The sequence below is a fragment of the Anopheles stephensi genome, chromosome 2, assembly GCF_013141755.1.
Source record: "Anopheles stephensi strain Indian chromosome 2, UCI_ANSTEP_V1.0, whole genome shotgun sequence".
NCBI lineage: Eukaryota > Metazoa > Arthropoda > Insecta > Diptera > Culicidae > Anopheles > Anopheles stephensi.
Window position 1 is genome coordinate 57,064,464 of NC_050202.1, and position 26,071 is coordinate 57,090,534.

General features: G+C 43.2%; 1 protein-coding gene across 9 annotated transcripts in view; it reads right to left on the minus strand.

Moving 5' to 3' along the window:
- The window catches only part of LOC118502987 (calcium uptake protein 3, mitochondrial), a 46,464-nt gene that overhangs the window by 16,626 nt on the left and 3,767 nt on the right, over positions 1 to 26,071 (minus strand). The window contains exon 2 of one of the 9 annotated variants that reach the window (XM_036035783.1): positions 15,198 to 15,476. The exons of the other annotated variants lie outside the window; for them this stretch is intronic. Within the exon in view, the coding sequence (XP_035891676.1) occupies positions 15,198 to 15,278 (81 nt within the window). The 5' untranslated portion in view covers positions 15,279 to 15,476. The remainder of the gene's footprint in view (positions 1 to 15,197; positions 15,477 to 26,071) is intronic. 9 annotated transcript variants of the gene reach the window in all.

Here is a 26,071-nt window from a genome sequence, read left to right on the forward strand (position 1 = left end):
GCTCGAGAAAACGTCGAACCTTACGTCGAGGAAACAATCATCGGTACGAGCTAAAGGTGCGCCGAAAGCTTCATTTTACGACCATCCGAAGATCAGTTTACAGATGATGACCCGTAACGTCTAGTCCAGGGTGAAGTCATTTTCAGATGATATACGATCTGGTATAAAAAGCGAGCAATGTTTTTGTATAACTATTCCAATGTCTTTTTCATTAATAAAGTTTGTAGCAATGGCGAAATTATTCCAAGAAGTTTTGCACATCCACATCCTCAGAAGAGGAAGCAAGGCTTGAACTTTTAAGCTGGCTTGGATTGAGTGGAACAAAATAAATCAATTTGCATAGTTTTGTTACGCATTTTTTTTTTACAATAATTGCAATTAAAAGTTAATGTCACACGCATTACTGCTGGACTCAGGCATAATGCAATCAAATTAAATGGTATAAAATAAATGTGCATGACTTTCGATCATCGACTCCCCACACTCCACAGTCAAACCGGTTTCTAGGTGGTCCAAAGATTTCGGCAATGTACGCTTTTACTTCATTTGAAATTGAATCAGGACACAGCGTCAGGGACATGATTTATCACTTTCACTAATGCTCAAAAAACAGTTCTTATGTTACGACGCAAGAAGCGGTAATGAACCTTAATTCTTCTTTCGGAATAAGTTAATCTGCTGCATTCGCGTAATCAGCAGCTAAAGCAATATTCAATACGAACACAATATTCTTACTCGCCTTGGTACAATATCGTTCTGATAAACTTTTATCATTGATTTATATGGAATCTTTGGCATTACGGAAGGTAAAGAAATTGAAACCGAACCGGCTGCTTCTCGCGATCGTTTGTTGGTGCGTTTTACTTCTGGCTGGGCCACAAGGTGCAATCAGCTACCTTTGCTGTCTGAACCAACAAAACCGAGTTGTGCACGCTTCTCAAGGAATTTTCAATTACATGAGACAGGACAGAATATTTGCTTCTTGGCAATATTCACGAAGACGACAAGCACTCGGTATATTAAATTTGAATCACATACAGTGCTCCGACAGATGGATCTTGATCGTTCCGGACCACCCGTTTTTTTTTTTGCAGAACAATTCTAGTTCTCCAGCACACGCCCTGCCAACATCTTGCAAGGGATCCCGTGATTCTTGATGATCGTACAAATGATCTACATACGCCTCTAACCATTTTTAACCTCCTGTCGACAGTTCGCTCCGATGCTCTGGCGGGGATCTATTCAGCCAGTGCGATAGGCATCTGCCACAAAACAACAGCACGTCAGCAGAGCGAGCCTTGCGTTGAGTTGATGCGAATTTTACACCTAGCTTCCAGTCCCCGGTCGCCCAACGGTGGGCATCCTACCAGGAGCGTGGATCGTGCGCCGTGGACCAAAATTGGCGGACCGGCAGGCGGAAATTAACATTCGTTATGAGCCCATACATCAAGTTGTCAGTGTGCCGGGATGTGGTGCGGCATCGGACAAGTGTTGCGAGTCAAATAATGAGTGAAATTAATCACAAAAAAAGGGTTTCTTTCTTTGCTTCCATTCGCAACCATACTTTGGTTGGGATTTTTATTTTTTTCTCAACATCCGCAAAGAACCTTACCATCTCTCACGATCATGAGCTTGGGAAGAGAGGCGTCGATATTTTACAATTTCTTTACATGCTTTTCTTTTCTTTTCGACAACACATATAACTCTCTATCATTTCCTGCATAATGCATGAAGCAGAAGCAGTGCAGTGACAGGTTACAGCAGCTTGCAGTTTACTTTTTGGTCCTGGCCAAGCGCATTCTGATGAGGTTCCGTGATTTTATTTATCGTGCGATTCGAAACGAAAGGAAGCGTCCCGTCTTTGGGCTTGCGCCCTTGCACCGAAGTTCCGAAATAAGATCGCCCATTCCTTTGAATGGGTAGTCGCCGTATGAAGAATCGCGCTCGGACGTGCAATATTTTGACAACTCAATTACGAGCTGCTGTGCTTAATTAGCCCAGCCCTCGGTCAAGCGGTCAAAGGAAATGGGCACACACTGCGAGGAACTCTTCCCTACCTTCAAGCTCCTCAACAGGTTCGCGTAATATTGTTCGCACCTTGTCTGGTCAAAAATCTGGTCGGCACATGTACTCCTGCCGAAGGTCCGTTCCTTGAAGACCCTTTGGCTGGCGTGAGATCGTTTCTGACTTATAGCTACAAAATTAACTCTCCTCGCTGGAGGGGAACAAACCTCCGCTTGCTTCTTACATTAATCTTGCACCAATAGTGCCCTACTACCTCTTCTTTTGCCATTTCTCCCGAGGGTCATCAGACTAACAAGCCATCTGCCATGATCACTTGGGTAGGATGGTCGGAGCAGGGGAAAAAAGGGGTGCAAAACAATCAGATGCTTTGATAAACCGTCCAGGAGTGGTTCTCTGCCGTAGTGAGAAACCACAATGTGTTTTAATCCGTTTATACCGCCGGCCAACAACATTGTGCCTGTGGTGCGCGTGTCACAAATCGAGCTTGAGGCATGAGGCAAAGCGCAAAGATTTTCGGGTTGATTGAACGGGATCGAGCAAAAACAGGAAGTTATCGCGCGAATGCTCATCAAAATATTGTTTCATTTCTTTGCCAGGTTACCGCATCTTCAAGGGAGCTCCCTTGAGCGGTTTAGCCTGATGGTGGATCTGTCTCCTAACCACATTGTTGTAGCACACAAGATTGGACCTGTCAGCGCCTTTTTGAATAATTTATTTTCAATTTAACACAATTTTTCTAGCAAACGTTTTGACATCGTTTTCTTGAAGTGATCTGCACATGTTAGATTTATACGAACTTCCTAGAGATCTATCAGAGATATCGCTTGACAAATATTATGGCCTTAAGGACCCACTCGCCAGCATATGGCCAGGATTTATTGCTCAATTCTACGTACAACCTGTCGTGTTGTGTTGTTCCGCTCCCATTTCTGTTTGTTCTACATCGATCTCTAACTTTCGTTGGATGGACATCAGTTTTTTATCGAGCCCCGCTATCCAAACTGACACCGATAAATCTCCGGTGGCTCACCAATTTATCACACTATCCACCATAAATCTATCATCCAAGGCGTATCAACACCATCAGCAGCAGCAGCTCTGACGCCACACCTGAAGGAAGGCTTCGCAAGGCCACAATTCAGAGCATTGAAGCATCGCTCGCTTTGCGATTCCCATGACGCACTATCGGAGACCCTTCGATGCCTCATTTGTGCTTTTCCTTTTCCCGTCTGTCAAGTGTCAAAAACCTTCGGGATGCGGGTTCTAACTTCAGTGTCCCTTCTTTGCCCTTCCTCGACTCTTTACAACCCGACCCCGAAGTACAAGGAGGCGGACCCACTACCCCAGACGGCCACAAACAAATGAGCTGCTTCCGTTCCGGGACACCACAAGTGGCCGGTAGGAAGATTACGCAAATTCTTTCACTATGCCAAGGCAGATCCCTCCGATCCCTCGGGCTGTGTGGGAAATTTGACCTGCCCTTGTGCAGCCGAGTGCGTACGCGCATTGTAAAGCGATCAGTCGGTGTTGCAGATGGGTTTTGTAGGCCGGGATCGATCTCTGGTGTCCTTCGCTTCGGTGACATACATCGTAACAGGCGCGTCCTACTCTGCTGCCGCCGCACAAATAGGGCTCGGGAACACGCGCTCGGGTTTTGTTATTTATGTGCCACATTGCGCGTTGCTGGGTTGTTTGCCGGCTGGTGCAACGGTTCTACATCAACGCCTTTCGGAATGCCACTGTTCGAGAACCCGCTGAAGAAGCGGAGATCGTCTTGAGACCTGGCCGATGATTTGAGAATGCGCCGTCATATGGTTTCTGAGCGTACGGTATCTCCAGTTCCATTACACCCCAACGTGGGGAAAAATGATTGGCAGACTCGAGGGAAAGCATAGGTTTTGTTAAACCGTATGATGAACCGTCATACTCCCCCCTTTAGGTAAGCACAACATGGACGAAAACATAAAAGCGAAAGATGCAGTAACATCTTGCCTCGGTAGGTAATTATTCGATTTTAAACTCATTTACACCCTCGCATTATGCGAGGGCTGCTTTCAAGTTTTTCCGGTACGGTGTCTTCGGGTGCGCCCTCGGGGCACAGGCAATGAGTGGCTGCTCCTTGTGACGAAAGTCGGTTAAAGCACTGTGCAACTGTTCCGTACGTGTATCGAAGTTCCTATTTCAAATTAACACACTTTTCTCGCAGCACGAGTGCACCCTCCAGCAAGCACCAACATCAACAAGGGATAATTATGAACCTACGAGTGCGCACATTCGGTAATGCATTCCGAAGCAATCACGTGACGGTGACACTTTGCCAGACACGTTGTAGCCAGTAGGGTAGGATGCCTGGAAGGGTCGCGTGGAATTTCCCATTTCTCGATACATTTAGCGTAAATAATGCATGAGAACCATGCGTTTGTCCTAAGGGATAGTAAACAAACACTGGAAGAAGAAATGGGTGTGATGATCCGAAATAGGATAACTTCTTTGATGTTCTAGCTGGCATCACATGTGGGTTGGAATTCGGTTTGTTGGATTAAAATGTTGACACAATGCATTCAAGTTCTTCGTGTTACCTTCTTATTTTTTATAGAATTTTCTTCTCATTTAAACTTTTGATAAAAATATTACCTTAATAATAATCAATATCTATCAAATCACTATCTCGGAAGCTCCCTGTTCCTCGTGCTGACTTCGTTCCAGTTTCGTCCAACGCAATTCAAATCGAGAACGATCAGGAACGAATATCCGGCGATAAGCCGCATAAGACCGCATCCAAATCAACAACCGTTTTACGAGCCATTTTTCATCCGTAACAACTGTAATATATAATTATGTGGTATAATCACGCGCACTTAACGTATAGCGTTGCTGCTGGTATAACTGGTATAAGACCAGCAGAGTTAGAGTGATAGAGTTGAAGGTACGCGTTCGAAGCGAGTAAAGCTGCACGTTCTTCTCTCTCGGAACGCCAAACAGTGAACATCTAGATTGCGATACTTAGAGCTATTATAAAATTAGGGTTTTTTAACGTTAGGTTTAGTTAGTTTAGATGTAGTTGTAGGTTAGGCTTATCAATAAATTATAATTGGCGCTGTAGACAGTTCAGGAAGTGCTTAAAAACAGTGGAATAGAATTGGATTAATAATCCTTTCTAAAGTGGTTCCCGCAATTTGCACCGGCAGCTAAAGGATTGAATCCGTTGTTTGGTTCGAGGACCCCCCGGCATAACCTGCACCACACGTAAGTAAAACTTTTTTATTAGTTTTACTAACGCATACTCGATACTACAAGATAGGTCGATAATTGCAAAAAGTGTTTATAATTGTAGTTATTTTCGTTATAAACACGTGGTGCGAGACAATTCATCGAGTCTTCTCCACACACACATCCAACCAGTACTACTAGATAGGCTGAGCGGACATTGGCATTAGTATTATCACTCGTGATAATAGATGCCGAGAGAGATCGAAAGAGAAAGAGAACATTTTGACCAACACGTTAGCTGGCGTTCACCTAGTGTTAGGTCAGATTCGGACACAGAAACAGATTCTAACAGTTCCATAAAATCCGTAACGATGGAAAATCAAATTGTTGAACAACTTAAGCAGTTAACTTTAGGTCTATCTCAAATTAATGAGAGACTTAATATTCAGGAACAATCTATTAAATGCACTCAGGAACAAATTTGTGCTCAGGCTCATCAAGTGAACCACGTGGAACCTACCACTACATGCAAGGTTGAAGATTTTTATAGGATCCCCGATCCGATCAAATCTCTTCCTACTTATGACGGTAACAGAAAGCAACTGACCGCATGGCTTGATACTGCTGAGAGCACATTGAACCTTTTCAAAGACAGAGTGAATAGTGAAGTGTATGGTGTGTACGTAACAGCTGTTTGCAACAAAATCGAAGGAAAGGCAAAAGACACAATTTGTGTTGCTGGTAACCCGAAGGATTTCGATGAAATTAAAATAATTTTAATCGATGCCATTGGAGATAGGCGTGAACTTTCGACTTTTAAGTGTCAATTGTGGCGACACACAATGACAGAAGGAATGACAATACATAAGTATTACCAACAGGCTAAAGAAATTATTCAGAATATTAAATCAATTGCAAAGCAAGAAAGAGATTATAGGGACAACTGGACAGTGATCAATAAGTTCATCGATGAGGATGGTTTGGCAGCTTTTGTGGCAGGGTTGAAAAAACCATACTTCGGTTATGCTCAAGCAGCTCGCCCAAAGGACATAGAAGATGCGTACAATTTTCTATGCAAATTTAAATCGCAGGAAGTAAATTCCAATAGAATGAACAGTCAACCACCTCCCAGTTCACCATATAAGCAGGTTCAGCAAAGCAGACCAAATTTTGGTAATTATTCACGAGCACAATCGGGTTATTTGAAAAAGCCTGATAATCAATATCCGCAACCAATGGATGTTGACAATTCCATGAGAACAAAACACACTAGCTACAATAGAACGGTCAATAACACTGAAACTACGAATAACAGTGAAAATAATTCAAATTTTCAACGGGCCACTTCGATAGAAAATCTGACTTGAAAGAATCATTGAATTTTTTGCCATACATAACTGTTTACGACAGCTCTTTGGACAGAACTATACGGTTACTTATTGATAGTGGAGCAAATGAAAATATTCTTAAACCAGGAATTATTTCCAATTGTGAGGATAATTGCTCTGCTACAATATCGAATGTTTTTGGAAATCATGCTACGAGCAAGAAAGCGACATGCCAATTGTTAGGAAAACAAATAAAACCACAAACGTATTTCATTTACAATTTCCATAATTATTTTGATGGACTTATAGGCTCAAAGTTCATGGCCGAAACTAATACTGTAATAAATTACCATACTAATACTATCACTATACAAGGTATAAAAACCAAATTCAAAAAATATTATGCTGACAAATATTTTCATCACACTATAACAGTAACAACTGATCGCAGTGGAGATTGGTTTGTGCCAACTTTTCAACGAATTGATCAAGATACAATAATAGAACCTGGGATGTATTCTTCACTAGACAATAAATCCACCATTAATGTGTTATCAACAAAAAAGATCCCTCCAGAAATTACAACGCTTAAAATAACTGTAAATAATTTTGAAACGATTTCGCCCATTCCGTTTGATTCTAATACCATTCCAAACAAAAGTATGATTGAACAATTAATTAGAACTGATCATTTATCGAATTTTGAAAAAGAGCAAGTTATCAACACCATTTTGAAACATCATCGAGTACTTTTAAAAAATAATGAAAAACTCACGAGTACCACCATAATAAAACACAAAATAAATACAAAAGATGATATCCCGGTGTACACTAAAACTTACAGATATCCACACGTATACAAACAAGACGTAGAAGCTCAAATTAAAGAAATGCTAGAAACGGGCATAATTAAACCTTCAAAGAGTCCTTACGCATCTCCTATTTGGGTTGTTCCAAAAAGAAAAGATGCATCAGGAATACAAAAAGTTAGAGTTGTAATCGATTTTCGGAAACTAAATGAGAAGACGATTAGCGATAAATTCCCTATGCCTGAAATTGAAGATATCCTGCATAGCTTGGGTAAATCACAATATTTTACGATATTGGATCTTAAATCTGGTTTCCACCAGATCGAAATGCATCCCGATCATCAAGAAAAAACTGCATTTTCCACAAGTTACGGTCATTTCGAATTTACTAGAATGCCTTTTGGGCTAAAAAATGCACCAGCTTCATTTCAGCGCACAATGAACAACATTTTAGCAGAGCTTATCGGTAAAATTTGTTATGTTTACTTAGACGATATCGTAATTGTTGGAAACAGTTTGGAAACCCATCTGGAAAACGTTTCAACAGTATTAGAACGATTGGCACAATTTAATTTAAAAATTCAGCTGGACAAATGCGAGTTCTTAAAAAGAGAAACAGAGTTTCTTGGACATACAATCTCTCCTGACGGGATAAAACCAAACCCTGATAAAGTAAAGAAAATTTTGAACTGGCCATTGCCCTCAAACGAAAAACAAATCCGACAATTTCTGGGTTTATCTGGATATTATCGTCGATTTATTAGAGACTATTCAAAGATTACAAAACCATTAACTAAATATCTTAAAAAAGGGCAGTTAATTGATATCAAAGACCCAGAATACATTGATTCCTTTATCAAATTAAAAGAAATAATAGCGTCAGATCAAATACTTGCATATCCCGATTTCAATCTACCTTTCATACTAACTACGGATGCCAGTAACTTTGCTTTAGGAGCAGTACTTTCACAAGTACAAAACAAAATCGAGAGGCCAATTGCGTTTGCTAGCAGAACATTGAATAAGGCAGAAACGAATTATTCTACTATAGAAAAAGAGGCACTCGCGATTATTTGGGCAATCCGTAAATATAAACCATATCTTTATGGGAATGAGTTCAAACTTTTTACCGATCATAAACCTCTCACGTTTATTAAAACATCTTTAAAAAACAATAGAATACTAAATTGGAGGCTTGAGCTAGAAAATTACCAATACAATGTCGAATACAAGCAGGGAAGAACAAACGTGGTAGCAGACGCTCTTAGTAGAAAAATAGAGGCTCCAAATGAAATTAATGCCAACAGCACAACTACCCTTGATACAAATCATTCAGCAGATACGTCAGACCATTTTTATATAAAATCAAGCGAAAGGCCTTTAAACTATTACCGCAACCAAATAATATTTGAAAAGGGCAATCAACATCAAGATTTAATAGAAACACCGTTCGCACATTATAGAAGAATTATTATAAAAAGAAGAGAATACGATGAAAATACGATCACTAATATTCTGCAGAAGTACCATAACGGAAAACAAACGGCCATATTAGCTCCAAAATGTATCATATCATTAATACAAAGTTCTTTCAAGAATCATTTTAGTTGCTGTGGTTACATGATCATGACACACTCACAAGTCAAAGATGTGACGTCGGTTGAAGAACAGAACCAGCTTATAGCAAAGGAACACGAAAGGGCTCACCGTGGCATAAATGAAGTTGAAAGCCAAATGAAGCGATCGTTCTTCTTCCCCAAGATGCATGAGCAAATCAAATCAGCAGTCAACACGTGTACTGTATGCAATAAAAACAAATACGAACGGAGGCCATATAACATCAAAATATCGCCGAGACCGACAACAGAAAAGCCAATGGAACGTGTCCACATGGATATTTTTTCCATCAACTCGAATAGTTTCCTTTCGTTAGTAGATGCGTTTTCGAAATTCGCTCAAATGATTCCTATAGAAACGAAAAACTTGATAGACGTTAAAAGTGCACTGGCAAAATATTTCAGTAATTTTGGAATCCCAAGACAAATAGTTACTGATCATGAAACGACGTTCAGATCCATACAGCTAAAACAGTTCTTGAGCAGTTTAGGCGTTACTCTTACATACGCATCATCCTCAGAAAGTAACGGACAGGTAGAAAAAACGCACTCAACAATAATAGAAATCTACAACACGAACAAACACAAGTTTTTGAACATGAATACGCCAGATATTATCGCCATATCGATTTCGTTGTACAACGCAACAGTTCATACTGCAACAGACTACACTCCAAATGAAATATTGTTTAATCAATTGAATCATACAAATCCTATTGTAATAAAAGAACTAGCAGAGAAACTATTTAGCCAGGTGAAAACGAAAATTGAACTATCAAGGCAAAAACAAATGAAAGGAAACAATAACAAAGAAGAACCACCTTTGATACAGGAAGGCCAGCACGTTTATGTTAAACCGAATATCAGGAAAAAATTAGATGAAAGAGCTAAAATAACTACAGCACAAAATGTAAAAGATAGGACTTTCGAGAACTCAAAACATGTTAAGAGGCATAAAAATAAGATCAAAAGAACTAAAGCCGCTTAGGAATACGTCCGAGGACGTCCGTCTTTCGCCCCGGGGACGAATTATGTGGTATAATCACGCGCACTTAACGTATAGCGTTGCTGCTGGTATAACTGGTATAAGACCAGCAGAGTTAGAGTGATAGAGTTGAAGGTACGCGTTCGAAGCGAGTAAAGCTGCACGTTCTTCTCTCTCGGAACGCCAAACAGTGAACATCTAGATTGCGATACTTAGAGCTATTATAAAATTAGGGTTTTTTAACGTTAGGTTTAGTTAGTTTAGATGTAGTTGTAGGTTAGGCTTATCAATAAATTATAATTATATGTTATTATCAAAATATTTATTTTATTGATCTCATACCAGCCGCTTGTACCAGCAGCGCACATGCATGGTTCAGCAAAGGGCAGGCATGCCAAAAACGACCTCCTATCTCACACGATGTGTTAGTTGAGAATTTTATCTTACCAGTGCATTCGCTTACATTCATGGAGAGAAAGAAAAAACAAGAAGATCGCCAACATTCACCGAAACGTCTAACGATGTTCTCTTTCTTTTCTTAAATAACGCAGTCTATTTCATTTTTACGCCAAAGCACGCCACTCGTATCGTACGCCTGTTTAGTCCAGCAAATGAGCACGATGTTGATGATGCGCCGGCGGCGGCAGCATCGTAAAACATCAACCCCGAACGATCGTAAGCAAACCTCCGTGGTCCGTGTTTTCGTGTCTTCCTTCCCTGAGGTCTAATGGTTCGAAGGGCTGCCAAAGCAATTGCTGCCGGTCCCTTCTTTTAAAAACCATAAAATATGCCAATCGTTTGAACGATGCAGATTTGGTCCGTGTGCGGAATATGTAAGCGCGGGGTCGTGAGACAGTTCGACAGCGAAAACCTGCCAGCAGCACGCGCAAAACCTCGAAACGGGGTAAAAGAAACGAAGCCCCCAGCTTTCGCGCAGCTTACACGCTTCGAGAGCAATTCCGGAGGAAGATGCGCCCTCATGTCGGCGTGCGAAACCTTTGACGCCCATTCTACACAACAACACACACTAACGGACGATCTAACTCGTCCGATGAAGACATCTGCCGCGATTGAGAGCACTTCCTCCCGGGGGGGTGTACGCGCTACCGCTCATTTATCTTCGGCCGGTGGTACATTTTTACTTAGGAAAAGCGGGGAGTTTCGGATCGCACGCTGGAAGCCCGGATCTGTTTTTTACCGTCTAACGCAGCACCGATCGTTACAGTCGAGCGGCGCATGCTTAGGTCCGGGTTGCAAGATGCACGCATTCGCGAATATTTTTCGCACCTTTTGGAAAAGATTGCAGCGATTAGCTGTAACGATGTGTGAATATATTGGACGCCCCGTTTTAGGCTATTGCTCTAGATACCCCGAGGGGTGCGTTAGGGTGCTGGTGGCGAGATGCTTCTTTCCTCTTTGCATAATAATCAGCGCCTATCGGTTAGGGCGTTAATTTTCGGTACTCGATCAGAGCTCGTCTCTTGCGCGTTGCGCGAGACATTTCCGAGATCTGTCAAGCTAACTAATGCAAGTGTTAGTGAGGAAAACCTTCACAAAAAAACCTTTCCTACTCCGAAAGCAATCACCGACGTCTTGCAATAAACGAAGTTAATTTATGGATGTTTATAAGCATACAAATTACACATTTCTGCATCTCCCGTACGGCCATCGCACGTGCTTCCACGAATCGGGACCTAGAAGACCAAGCGTCCTCGTCTCTTTGGTTGTTAGCCGTTCAACGCCAGTGCCATTAAAGACAAAAAAAAATGTCTGCTCGATTGCAAAACGTTTTAAAATACCTCCACCAAGCAGAGCAGAAGCTGAGCTGTGAAACTTCTAAACGTCTGTTATCGTTAATAAAGAACATCGCAAAAGGTACCTGCGCCGGTGGTGGTCAGGCTCGCAAATTGCTCATCGATCGGTCGGTTTCACCCATCAAAATGACTGACCACCAATCGGCCCAACAGGTTGGTGGGCATCGCCGAACTGCGCTCTGTCAACACGACGATCTTTCGCAATGTCCTCCGAAACATTCAGACCGATCGCTGCAAGCTCTCGGTCGTAGGGGTTCCGGGTGACAGCCCCGCGCGACTAATGGTGATTTCGTTGGCCAATTAAAATATGGACCATCGTAAACAACTCAATAAGCCGAAATGGTTATCGGCTCTTCTCCCAACTGAAGCCTGAAGGACCTGCACGATCGGGTGATCGTTTCCCCTAAGCTCGTTACCTTGTTGTGGATGTGTGTTTTTTCTTGTGTGTCCCCGTTTGCCTTTCCGTTTGCGGCTAACATATCTCTCAACCAATATCATAAATCTGTACCCTGTGCATATCGGTGTCGATTGTGTTGAACGATGGTGGGATATAGAAATAAAGATTGAAAGGGGCCTTTCGTTTGCAACCTTACTCAAATTTTTGACGCATTGCACTCCGTTCGAATGATTGGGCGTAAAAGTTAATATCGAAAAACAGACAAGCACGAGGTAGTAAAGTTTGACACGATCCTCTATTCCTCGGATTTTTCGACACCAAATGTTTGATGCATGGATGCAAGTGATTTATCTCGCTATCGGTTTTGATCGAACCAGTCTAGACTTCATTTATCTTTCCCAACCACCCCGCCTTAGTTTTGTTGTAGTTGTGCCTTAGTTCCCCTTTTTAGCATACGTGAGCGCATTTTCGATTTCGACGATGCACCACGACCGTTGGGGGACCACGAGTAATGTGGTGCTAGTTGGTGTGGCAAGTTCACGGACGCCGGTACATCATGTTGGGTGATGAATTGATAAATGTACGCGCCTTCGGTACATGTCCCGAATATTGCGGACTGGAACTGGTTTAGTGGGGCAGTTTTTGGGGTTCTCGGTTGTTTCACGCTTCCGTTGCGCCTGGTCTGTGTCGGGTTTGGGTTGTATTGAATGAGACTAGCCCTTGAGCTGAGCAGTTGCAGGGTGCGTCCAGGAAGTAATATTTCTTCAGCAATACTTGATCGACATTGAGAGAGGGTTTCAAATTTGAATAGTAGACTAAATCCGACATATTGACGTTTATCTCTTAAAAGGAGGTGTATGAAATTTGAGAAAAAGTGTTTCACTACTTATAAATAGTCTAAAAATAAATCTAACGATACCACGAGGCTCTCTGAATGCGCCATAAACAAAATGGTTAGGCGAAAGGCACTCGTAGACGATCGTTCAAAGCCCAACCTGTTTTTTCTTCTTTTCTTTCTTTCGCTGCAACAACATAATCGGATCATAATTAATTGACTTTTAAATTAGCAAAGCAACATGTATTACACGAACCCGTTTTGGTTCCCCGACACGGTGGCACGGGTCGTTAGACGTTTGTCTCCGGTTTCAAATTGCTCCAGTTCCGTTCCGTTGACAGGTGACAGAAAGGCTGTCCGGCTCGTGCTTATTTTTGCCGCGACACGCCACACGGTGCTGAAAACCATTCTTCAAAAGCGTTTCAGCACTTGCTGATGTCTTGATAACAATCCGGCCTGAAAGTATGATTTAAGGCTGTCGGTTGACTAAAACGCAACGCCACTCGAAAGAACCGGTCGTTGGGCTTCCTTGGCGAACCACCGTATCGGTATCTCGATGGCGGGTCACCCTATATCCCACGGGCCGCGACAGGTACGGGGTTCAATTGCGTTTACTTTAATTGAACACCTCTTAACAAACAGTAATTATCACATTATCGCAACATCGTCGTGCACAATCGATACCAGCCGCCGGTCCGTGCTGCCGCGCCGTGTTGAAAAGTGAGGAGTGTTGCTAGCGATTGAGATATTCAAATGAGACACGCGACCAGCTGGTGCATTCGGTTGTTAGCGGTTGGTTTCAGTTGCGACAAAGCGTGTACCGCACGCGCACGCTAAATTGTTATCGTCGCGCAAAGTACGATTCTGTGTTCAAAATACAGTTTCAGTTGAGGCCTGGCCAAAAGGTCAATGTTTTGACCTAGAAAAAGGGAACTGAACCAGTGATAGAAGGGATATGTTTTTATCAGAATTTTGCAGCCTTTTTTTTGGATCCGATATCCTTGAAGCGGTACACTCCATCTTCGATATAGACCTCTTTGAATGTATCATGGAGTAGCAGTCAAGGTTTTTAAAATGGTAGCGAACTACTCAATGTTGTTAATGAAGTCGATGGGTAGTGCAGCTAAACGTTATTATATGATGCAAATGATCCTGTCACTAACGCTTATTATTCCTAATATCCTATACCCGATGTATTGAACAAACGGACATACATATGAATAAATTAGACATAATTACAACAGTGTCACTTAAATTAACCATTCAAAGCCTAGCAAGCAAGTTCTCAGATATGCAAAATCGAATCTGAGCCATTCTTGCCAATCCAAGATCCCATACGATCGTCGTAAAAATCAATCACTGCAATTTGCACTCGAATTAGCACTTAGAACATGGTTTTACCAATAAACAGAACCCGATTCAGTTGAGGAATTCGTTAAAGAACATGTTAGAATATGTCGAATGGAAATAAATGCGACTTCCTTGACAGTATCACCAGAAGAACAAACCTAATCTCAATATTAAAATTCGGTGCTTGTCTTTGAACATCAACACTAGACCGGTACACTGACATCATTCGTGTTAGAGATGTCTGCCACCTTCCGAAACATATTGATGTGAACGAGGAAATTGAATTTAAAGGCCTTCTTGGGCTTGGCCTTTTTGGCCAACAACGTTCCATCTAGTCCAAATCTGCAGCAACCCCTTTTGGAAGCTTTGCCCAAAGCAAACGCATCCCTGTTGTACCCGTGTGCTGTGTGTTCGTACGTATCTGACCTAAGTGAGGTTCGGTTCCAACTCTTCGCAAGACATGAATCGGAAAGACTGAGCTAATAAATCTTCGATTGTGTTTATTAATCAGACGCTGTTCCTCTCCACACACACACACACACGCACCGTGTGCCCACCGTAACGTCTGCGGTGTTCCAAGCTTCGCAGTGGGTGTGAGAACCGTTCGCTTTCTCATTGCAGACTCCCAAAGTCGTTGCTGCTGTGAGAAATAAAAATAACTCCAAATAGATGACCACCACCCGCGTGGTAACAGTGCGGCTCGGCAGCAACATAAGTTATAGCGAGTGTCGCGCGGATGTGGAAACATGAGAGAAATTTGATCTCTTTTGGCAAGAATCTCTATCGCGCTTCCCACACCTCCCCCTTACAGCCATGGGGCAAGCTCACCTGCAGGACACGCGAACGATGATGCGCTTGATGCCCGAAGCCGTGGCGGTATCTAGCAAAAGCGGGAACCCAACACGGCATCTAATTATTGGTCACCTCGCGGTGGCATACCGGGGGATGCCATATCGCTGGTGCTCAGGTTTCGATGCGATGCGCGTTTCGTTTATGTTAAACCCGGCACCGTGCTCATTGGAACGGTTTGCCGATTTGGTTAAAGTCTTGAAGATATATTCTAAGGTAAACGTGTTTTGGTGATCATCTTGGGCAGTAATTACGTACCTGTAACGAGAACAGAAATGCAAACAGGTTGAATTAACGCATGCGAATTGAGACAGAGCTAAAACACGTTTTTAATGACAGGTTCTCGGTGTTCGGATAGTAATTTATTGAATTACAAGAATGACAAGCGTTAATTAATCGATACAGTATAATCAATCAAGTGTTGGGAAGAGTTTTTTACAAGCTTTTTTGAACCCATGTTCAAGATATCTAAGTTCTGAGCAGATAAAGAAAAGATCAATGAAAGAAGAACACAAATGAATATCTCCAAAATTTATACAAAACGTTCACACAAATTAGCAACCAAGGTGTCGCATGTTTCTATGTAAGACACATTCCATTCCACGTTTTACCACACCTTTTAAAGGCATGCAGCGACTTTAAAGATGGTCGTAACTCATCGGGAAGGGCCTCAGGAGGATCTTACAGAGCTTCCGTAGGCATTTCTTCTTCTCCTCTTCATGTAATCTACCACGGAATGATACTGAATATATTTCCGATACCTTCCCGTGTGACGTAGCGCGATCCTCCCTGGCCTTACCGTAGCACCATTGGCACTATTACTACTGTGCCTGATCATAGTATTTATGCGGATCGTAACAATTATGACAGCATAAATTAGCGTAAATTATTGATCATCATAGACACACTCGCCCGGGCACATGTATTGCAAGATGCCGATCCGCGATATCATCTGGGACGTATGTACGTGTGGTGTGGTTGATATGATTGTGGCCGGAGACTCGATCCGGTTAACCACGGCTGTGAGGTGTATGCTTTTCTCTAAATGATGCCTTAACCCACCACATCGATTGGGTATAACGTGACTGGACAGGAAAGTCAAGTTAGGCAAGCTTTACATTGTGGGTAGGATAGCGAGCCTTTTTTGGTGGTCTCTCGTGAGAGCTTCGGGGTTCGATCGCGTTTTATAATCCGCAACTTAAGATATCTTCCCTGCTCACATTGGGCCACGTTTTGCGAGCATCTGAAAGGGTTGGATAAATATTCAGAAGCGATTGGAGAAAAAATACACATCGCCGTAAGCTATCTTCCACCGTCCTATTAAACTCTGCGTATAGTTTGCGTGTTTATGGCTAATAGACAAAAATAAATCCATAATTGAATTTAAGCTCATAGCGATCCAGGCCGCCTGTCTACGAAAACGCTTTGAATCAATCGGCTGATAAGCCACTGTTCGCCTTTCTTATGCGGCGACGTCGGAGCATGATCGGTTGTTTGCTGGTGGAGGGAAAAAATTATTATTTCACTTTTCAGAAAAGTTCGAAAGTGACTTATACCGTACTGCACGCCCGCAGCTGATCAAGTTGTTTGCCGGGCCCATGGTGCGACCGCTAATAAATTTACGTCTTTTCCAATCCATTAGGCTTTCAAAGCGATAGTTTCAACCGATTCGTTTAAGCATTGCTAGCTGGCCCGGTAGGTGCACTTGTTTCAAGATTAAATCAACGGCCTTGCACATTTTACATGCAAATCTCTGCTACCAGCAGTAGCAGCTAGTGAGCCGTATTTGAGCGGACGTATCTAGGTATGACGCCAGCTGCCAAGTGGTTTACCGATCCTTTCAAGTTGCGGCGTGTATCGTGTGGCCAGTTAACTGATAATTTTCCAACAGACTGCCCAAGGGAAAGATTTAACGCTATGGCTAGGGCAAGCAAGATTCTTAAAATGATTGATGGGCGTTTATTTTATGCTTCAGGAAAATGTTGAATGCTGTACTTAAAAAATGGATTCAGATTTTACCAATTTTTGACTAAACAATTAGAAAGTTTCCCTTTTTGATCTACCAATCACGCTGCATTGCTTCAATCCAATATCTGTGAAAGATCATCTCTTGATCATTTGATTATTATATCTGGAACACGGCATTGTGGAAAGTAACATTGCCACAAGTCACACCTATAGGAACTACACTGTTTCTAACACTTCCGTATCTCCGATCATAAATCATCGATTGGTGGACCCAAAAACCTGGTAGGAAGGTTTCACAAACACAAGACACAAGTCGTTGGTCTTGAACCGGGAAACATCTAGCTTCCTGGAAGCTGACAAACGGATGACTAGTCTCCGGTTTAGAAGATCTTAATTTTTCTCATAGACAAACCCACCATTTGATGAGAAATGATCCTCACCGTTTGCCTTCACGCATCATACCGTTTGAGGTCTTCACACACACACTTACGCCGGCAGTTACAGGACCTTTAATTAACTCGAATTAATTGACTTATCATTTCCCCTAATCGATCACCAGTCATGCCCCCAGCAAGCGGTAAAAATGCTTGATCTTTTTCGGGTGGCCGATCAGTGAAACCCTGCCCTGCTCTAGATTGTCTGATCCACATGTGATCCATGTGGTGGAGTTGAGGGTTGACCGAGAAGAGAAAACAAAAAACACCCAAGCACGAAATAAATCGTGCCAGCGTTTGCGTTCGCGTTCCACCTATTTTACACCTAATACAACTCAATTGATTCTGGTCCGGTCACCAGCGGAAGACCCGATCGCCCGCCAGATCGATTTCGAGGGATCATAACAAATTATACTGCGAGATTGGGCCCGTGTGCTCTGCTTCGACGAGACGTTTGGAGCATCCCCACCGGAGGTCCGGTACGGATGCTCCAACAATCGATCGGGCATCCTCCTCTTCGGCGATTTCGGAAGACATACATTATAGGGGGCATTAGGGTTTCGCGGGTGATTTGTGGATGGGTTTTCTTTCTTCATACCCGGTGCAGGAATACAACGAGCAGAATTCGGTTAGAAGGAAAATTTATTACTGCTAATAATCCGTACACACACACACACACAGAGCAACCGCGAACAATCGAAAACGTTGGGGTCCGAAAGCGGGCGGGCGTGCACGTTTCGGAATCGTTTGATGCCTTGAGCGGTCAAGAAGCTGTTCCTGATTCTTCCGATCAGGTTTGATAAATCCCGCCGCGTTTGCGATGGGCAGAAGATGCGTTGTATGCAATTCATTAAACGGTTATTTATTCAAACTGTGCGTGGGTGCTTTCGTGATATGTGGAAAGTTGCAAAAAAAAAACTGTCCAAAGGGTAGCCATCGCGTGAGCACAATTAATCAATATTGTAACATACCAACAGAGGGAAGTGAAATATTGGAAAAAGAAACGGTTTGATTTAAAGTCTCGTGCGGATTATAGCTACTGAAGGATGCAATATGTTGCATATAACCTTGTTTGCAGTTTCATATACATTTAACAACTTAATACAATACTCCTGTACATTCTATTCCGGATTCGTTATCACCCTAAACAAGATCTGCAATCTAAGCGCGTGAGGGCATCAATTTTAAGCGGGCCAATATTTTAGCACACCCCTCTCAGCCTTTCGCGATTAATATCAACAGGTACGTGACACATAAACAATAACACCTACACTATTAACCTTCACCCGCCTCTGGTCGGTCAGATTAAACGAATCGCAAGCTCCCTTCGATCATTTCCACATTTCCGTGTTGTGCATTTCCGTATGGCGCCAACGATTCAAAGGTGCCCATGCCGACACGCTCCATGTAGCTGCTTCGTGCAGGTTCCGTCGGGAAAATCTATACGATACGAGCATGTATGCCTGTCTAAAAGCAAATGAAAGGAAAGGTTAAATGTTGGACTCTTGGAGGCATGTGTCGGATGTCTATTGATTTTCTCCGTATCTCTTCGCTTGGGAGGGGGGACGTCGTGTACGATCGTCGGTCATAGCTGGTTGCATGTTTGCTTGTGCCTACCGATAGATTGTTCAACCACGTTCAAAGTAAAAGCTCTGAAACTTGCTGTGAAGTGTGAAAGGCGCATGAAGATAGAAGAACTACAAAGCTCATGTTTGAGGTTGTTATCCGGTGAAATGGTTTAAGATAAGCCGGTCATTTTCGGATGCCGACAGTGGAATTTTAAGGATGAGGAAGAACACGAGAAACGTTTATTAGGAGTATTTTAAAATAAATAATTTGGTAAAAAATTTACAACATTAAAAATTGTTGTATTAACCTAGGGATTTACCAACAAAAGCTTAGGCACAGTTGGGAATAAAATTACCGCAATTCTATCGAAACGAAAACACGTGACCAATAATAATGGAGGCGCTAAGGGGGGACCCATACCGTGAACATAAATAAATATTTAGTTACCTCCGATCGGTTCCAATCAGGTTCTTCTCCCTCTGCCCAAAAAGCGTGTTCAAACGGAACCCTCAAAAAAATCGAATAGTTCTTAAAGGGTTCTATTATGTAGCATGGGGCGGACGAATCATATTAACGTTTTATCTTCAAATCCCTGATAGCCATAAAGTTGAAGCCGCGTGGCCGAGTTTGAACACTTTGTCGAATATCACATGGAGGATCGTTTGAGGCAGAACGGTAAAGAGAGCGTTCTGAGGTAGATACAAAAATGCTCCTACCAAACCAGTTCGATTTGTTACGATTTGCTTCATTAAAATATTACGATACCCTGCGGAGTTGTTTTCGTCCATTTGTTTCAGCGCCTACGATAATGAATGTAAATATGGCGTGATCGAGCAGACGGGTTAGAGAAGGGGGAAGATTTTGCTATGATCCTGTTTATGTTCATTGGAATATTTCTTCAGTAAACCTCCAATATCCCATGACAAAGACTTGATCTTTCACGTTTCGTTTAATATCTTCAATCAATGAGAATCGCCATTTTTTTTCGTGCCACCATAAACTGTTCACTGCAGATACACTTTGATCGCGAAACATTGTGCCACACATCAGCAAGATCAAAGTGTTACTTTATTTTACGACTAACCAATCATCTTAAACCTATCGGCGAACGCGTCGCATGCATGATCGCACATTTTTACATCAATTTTATTTGTATTTACCCGATTTCCAGATTTGCCGACAGAGACTTCTCGTGGCGGGATTCCTGCTGTGGTGCTTTTGAAAGTTCGTTCACTTCCAGAAGCTAGCAGCTGAAATTTCAGACGCCACTAAATTCTGCCTCCAGCAAGTGAACCATTCCGTATTAATAAATTTCCCATTTAGCGAATGTTTTATGGTATTACTCTGCATCGTGAAAATGGCCGGACAACATTGGGCATCCTAACGGCCACTTTGTTTTATTGCCCAAATTATTTCCCATGCAGCAAACCCGACAATGCACATGCAGTTTCAGCGACACGCGAGACGCATCAACAACTGACAAGCGCCAAAACACCATCCAGATGGACGTTGATGTTGATGTTTTGCCACGAAACGAATTTGCTTCCATCAAAAACCACTTATAAGTAATGACGCACTGCCGGGCACAAAGATTCCGGCAACATCGGTAGATTTGGATGAACGGCAGGGACGATGCCACAAGAGCCGACTAAAAACCCGGACGAGAAAGTCTATCCATATCGGATGCGATCTTCTTCGTTTGAATAAAATAACGATTGGGCGGCGGTGGTGGCTTAAAACGGGCTCTCCCTTTTTTCCCTGCCCAACGGCACATTCATTTCAACCCACGCGCAAATCATTTGATTCTTGATGAAGCCGCCAGAGTAACACTAAACCGACGAACTATTTTTGCTCGGCCCCGGGGTGTTGCCGGTTTCGCACCGAAAAGATTGAGCCATTCGGCGGTGCGTGCTTTATTTATTAGAAACTTCAAATTGAACCTGAACCTGGCGCAGGCGAGCGATACGAGGAATGGGTTGCGATGATTTTTATGATGATAGGTGGACACTGTTCCGCGGCAAGTGTTATGTTGACATAAATATCAATAATCTTGAGCAGACAGACAGCAAGGGCATTTTGATCGTGTCATTTTAAGTAATGATCCGCAATTAATTTATACTAATCGTTCGTTCGCTGAATTTATAGCGATCGGGCACCTGTATTTTAGGAAGAGTTTGATGAGTTTTGATCGAGTATTGCAGTAGAAGGGAGCGAATCGTTCCACGAAGTGAAAGCAATCCGCATTCACCCTGTATGAGGCTCTTCAGAAATTCTCCAGAATGCTGTGTGCTTCACAGAACTTGACCAGCATCGTGAGTGCGTGGTTCGTAGACAAGGAACCTGTAATATGCCCACTCGCCGCACACACACACACAAAAACTAGATCCAATTGATAATTCCAACCGCGCATAGACCAATCCGAGATACATCTTCCTCCTAAACCCACAGAGCATGGTGGAGACTTGCATGCAGCAGTGCATCATCGGAATGTTCCTATCATTGCGATGCGTGCCTGCCGTTCATGAATCACTGAAATGTATCTCCATTTCTTTTTTGTCCACCCAGCACCAAGAATGGTAACCCGTACACTGCACGTAGATCTAGATTTTGTTAGATGTCAGATGCTGGGGAACTTGTTCCAGGTTCAAGGTTGAATGTCTTCACCCCATCGCACGCTCTCTCTCTCGGTACCGCCGCACTAGCACCTCCATCGTGCAGGGTGTATTTGGGGGAAAGATTGATCAGTCAACAGTATTCCTTTTGCGCGGGTAAGCAACACTCTTCACCGGCTCCGTGCAGTACGGGATCCATGTCAGTGACGTTCGATTTCCAACGAGAGATTGACGGAAGTCGTGACCTGCTCGCGGTGCATGCTCTGGTGGTCAGATTAGTCTGCAATAAAAACCCGTCCATCGTCAAATCAGTGTCGATCAAAATTGCATTATTCGATACGGAAAAGGCTAACCGAACAACTTCTTTAAGAATTTGTAGCTTGAAGCCATTTCGAACCGTACGGCTTCACGAACGCACTCCCATCACAATCAAAGCAGTTGTAAAGTTCCGTTCTGTAACCACATTAACGGCGCGCAGTTTTATCACACAAAGATTTGTGACTCACGAATGCTTTTAGCTTGGTCCGGCGGCCTTTCACTACTGGCGAGTTCACTACAGTCCATGCAGATCTTCGCACCACAATAAAAAGGAACTAATGATTGCACCACGAAAAGTGCCAACTGATACTCCTCATGCGAAACATGTAAAACTTGCACTTTTATTGACCAAGCCTGGTGGACGACGCTTGCGACGGTGAGACCATTTTATGGGTCCGGTTTTGGAACTTCTGGTTCTGGCACATCCACCCGCGAAAATTCAAGCCTGTTTGTTTTTGGTAGTTTTATTTTTGAGCTGGTTTTGATTTCATTTTGCGATACCAAAAGAAAAAAAGAACGCTATTTGGAGCACACACTTGATCTTTCCCACCGAGACGGGCATGGGGCCGGATCGCAAAGCGAAGGAAAGTGATTGCGTAGGTTCAGTCGAGGAGGGGGAAACATGATTCCGTTTTAAGCGATTTTTTGCTGATCGCATCGGCCGGAACAACCATACATGGTTGAGATATATGCTGAACTGTGTCGTGAGCTGGAGCCTTGACCATGACCCTGAGTTAAGTAAGGAACCAGGGTGGAAGTATTTTGTTTTATGTAACACACGGTCAAGGAACCGAGTTATCGAATTCGTCTAAAATTTAACATCAAGTCTCTAATTTAAACTGGATTTGACTTAGGACATTCCTCAAACAAACATTCAAAGATTACCATTACTCACGTGTTAATGACTCCAATGCAATGGAATTTCGAGCAATTGCAAAAACTAGTCTGGAGCTCCTCCAACGTTTTTTTTTTTATACATCAGCTCCCCAGGCACGATTATGCAAAAAAACAAACACCTCTCCAGCGAGCATTCTACCGGCCTACGAGCAATTTTGCACGTAGACACCACCGCTTCTAGATGCGGGTGGAACAGACCGTCGAGGGCCGCAGTTGAAGTTGAAGTGCTCGTGCAAGAAAACGGCGGACTATTCGGTGCCGAGGGGGCAATTTAATAATACGGCAACCGGTTAGTGGTGCGATCCGTGGATGCATTGATATGATTTATCATCTGACAGGAAAAGGAAGGTTATGCAGCGCTGGAACCGGAGGATGTAGCCTGTTGTGAGAGGAGGGATTTCGGGACGTTAAATCCTGACCTTTCGCCGTGCGGTTTCGTGTTGCGTTCGAGAATGTGACTCGTGTACGCACGCTAGGCTTCTACTTTCATTGTTACTCAGCAGGAGCAACTCCCAACGGCCAAACGTGACGGTTTGTTTTACTTGACTTGAATAAGACTCTCCCCTTTCTGGTTGTTGGTACCACCCATCCACGGTGCTTTTATTAAGAAGCAAATTATCCTGTTTATCCGAGTGGGACTGCGAGCAAAGATACGAAAAGATAAGGGAAAGAAGAAAAATAGTTTAACGATTTATTATAATATGTGAAGCTCCATTGGTCAACGAACCATCGCAACGAAGTCTCGCAGAGATTTTTAGCTTCATGAAATTTCTCTCTTTTGTCAGAAAATTCGATTAGCCAGTTGCCCAGATACAACCAGAATTTAACGTCCGAAAGGTGACGACGAAGATCGCAACTCACCTCATCAGAAAGTCCCTGTGCTCATTACTAGCTTTTGCAACAATTTATCCACTATCTCCAGGATGTGGAGCGTGCTTCAAACAGCAACGGACGACGGGCGGAAACTAATCAACGCCGACCGACACCATCGCCGATCATCAGGAGCAGCCATAATTTACGAGGTGTTTTCGCGCCGACAACACGATTAAGCCGATCGTCACAAACAACAACATAATCTGCGCCAATGATGAACCGGATGATCATCGATAGCTGGTGAGGTAATGTGCTCCAGATATCTTTACAGCTCTCGAGTGGATTCCGAAATCGCGCGTGTCTTGCTGGTGGTGGCAGCTAGCATAAATCATCGTCAAGTACGCTTAATATCTTCATATCGCTTCCTTCTCTGTGCCCTTACGTTAAACTCGCCCATGGTCCCGGTGACGTGCGACCGAATCTCGAACGCACGCGGTCACCCACAAACGCACCCAATTGAAAGTGATTGAGAGCGATCAATAAATTGCCCAGCGCGATTTCGATCTCCGGCTGGCTGGCTAGCCGGCTGGCTTGCTGACTGGCTGGCTGGGGCTGTCTTGAGCCGTGGTTATAGTTTGGCGGCATCAGAAAATGGTTTCCATAAATTACCCAGTTGATGAAAACAGTTGTCAGCTGTAAAAGGGCCTTTGGGAGCTGCCGCGATTGCGGCCGTTGATGCTGCGCGGCGATGCTAGTGGCCGATTTCAGCAGCATGCACACAGTTCTGCCATCATCGGCTCGGCACAGTATTGGACCGGGTGCGCGTGTTGATTGGTGGGTGGCGTTCTAGATACTGCAATTAAACTGACCAACGGTATATCGGCTCCCGTGGAGTAGTAGTTCGGGACGAGACTTTGCGGCATGCGTTCAATGAACCTTGCATGATGTCCGGGAATAATTCTATAAAGCTGGAATATTTAGAATTCGAATCGTTTAGCATATTTCACCAAGCTAGATGCATAGGAATTCTTCCCGGAAACGTTTGGGGACCAGTTTTTCAAGTCCAGTTCCGTCTATCTACTTCTCCAATTAGATTAATGTGGGAGGTGTTCCCAAGCGAACAAGAATAGCATTTAATTGAATAGTTTCAAATGTCATCTACGATAAGGAGATGGGTACCGCCCTTACGGTTCGGTACAAGCGTGTGCCAGATTTGTATGACACAACCACCGATCTAAACCGACGCGCACCCCGACTACCCCGAGGGACCTTAATCACACCACATGAATAGAGTGCACCCCCCGCAAAAGGGTGTCGCATGGAGACGCCCCGATTTTGTGTGATCATTTACAATTTCCATCCCGTTTGCTTCCTGCTAATGTACGTTTGGTAAGCGATTTTGAGAAATTTTTCCTTCAACCACAGTTCAACCGATCATCAGGCAGCTCAAAGCGCAGCTAGAGCGATAGTGATCGTACACCACGCGCCTGCAGGCGCGGTTTATTTTCCCAACCTGGCAATTTCTCGAACGCCAGCCGGCTCCTCCTACTTTCCGTTTCACTTACTGTTTTTTCTGCAAACGTCCTGTCGCCTTTCGCACAACATTTGAGCGACAGGACGGCCAAGCGTGGCGAAAAAAAAAATGCTTGGGGCCGTCATGCGCCACATAATCATTCGGCGAGAGCAGTGTTCCGCTTGGTGAGTTTCCGCAAATGATGGTTATTTTCTGGTGGCAAATAAAAAATGGAAGTGTTGATTGAATCATTAGGAGCAAATAATCATTATTTGATGTTTCTGTACCCAGCACTCAACTACTTAGTTTAAATTGCTCGGCTAAGGTGGCGCAGGGCAAATAAATACGGGCGAATACAGTTGTATAGCTTTCTCTCTGAAGGAAAGAAGTTTTGGCTAAATTTAAAGTAAGAGATACTTGTCAGACAACTTCTCAATTAATCTGGCTAGTTTCAGTATCATATCCACAATAATGCTTCACACAAGACGAGATCACGTTTCGAATTAATTCTCGCCAATAATTAAGCACAACTGGCGCATCATCGTGGCCGTTTTAAGGATCCTTGGACCAACCACGAAGAATTCAAAGGGCGTTCCTTGTGGTGTCCATTATAGGATCTCTGTTTGCTCACGATTTCTTCAACACCAATTACAATGGTCGAACAAGTCTCGTACAATAACTCAAGCTTATTTTTGCCATGTTTAACTTAGATTTGTTAGAATTTTAATT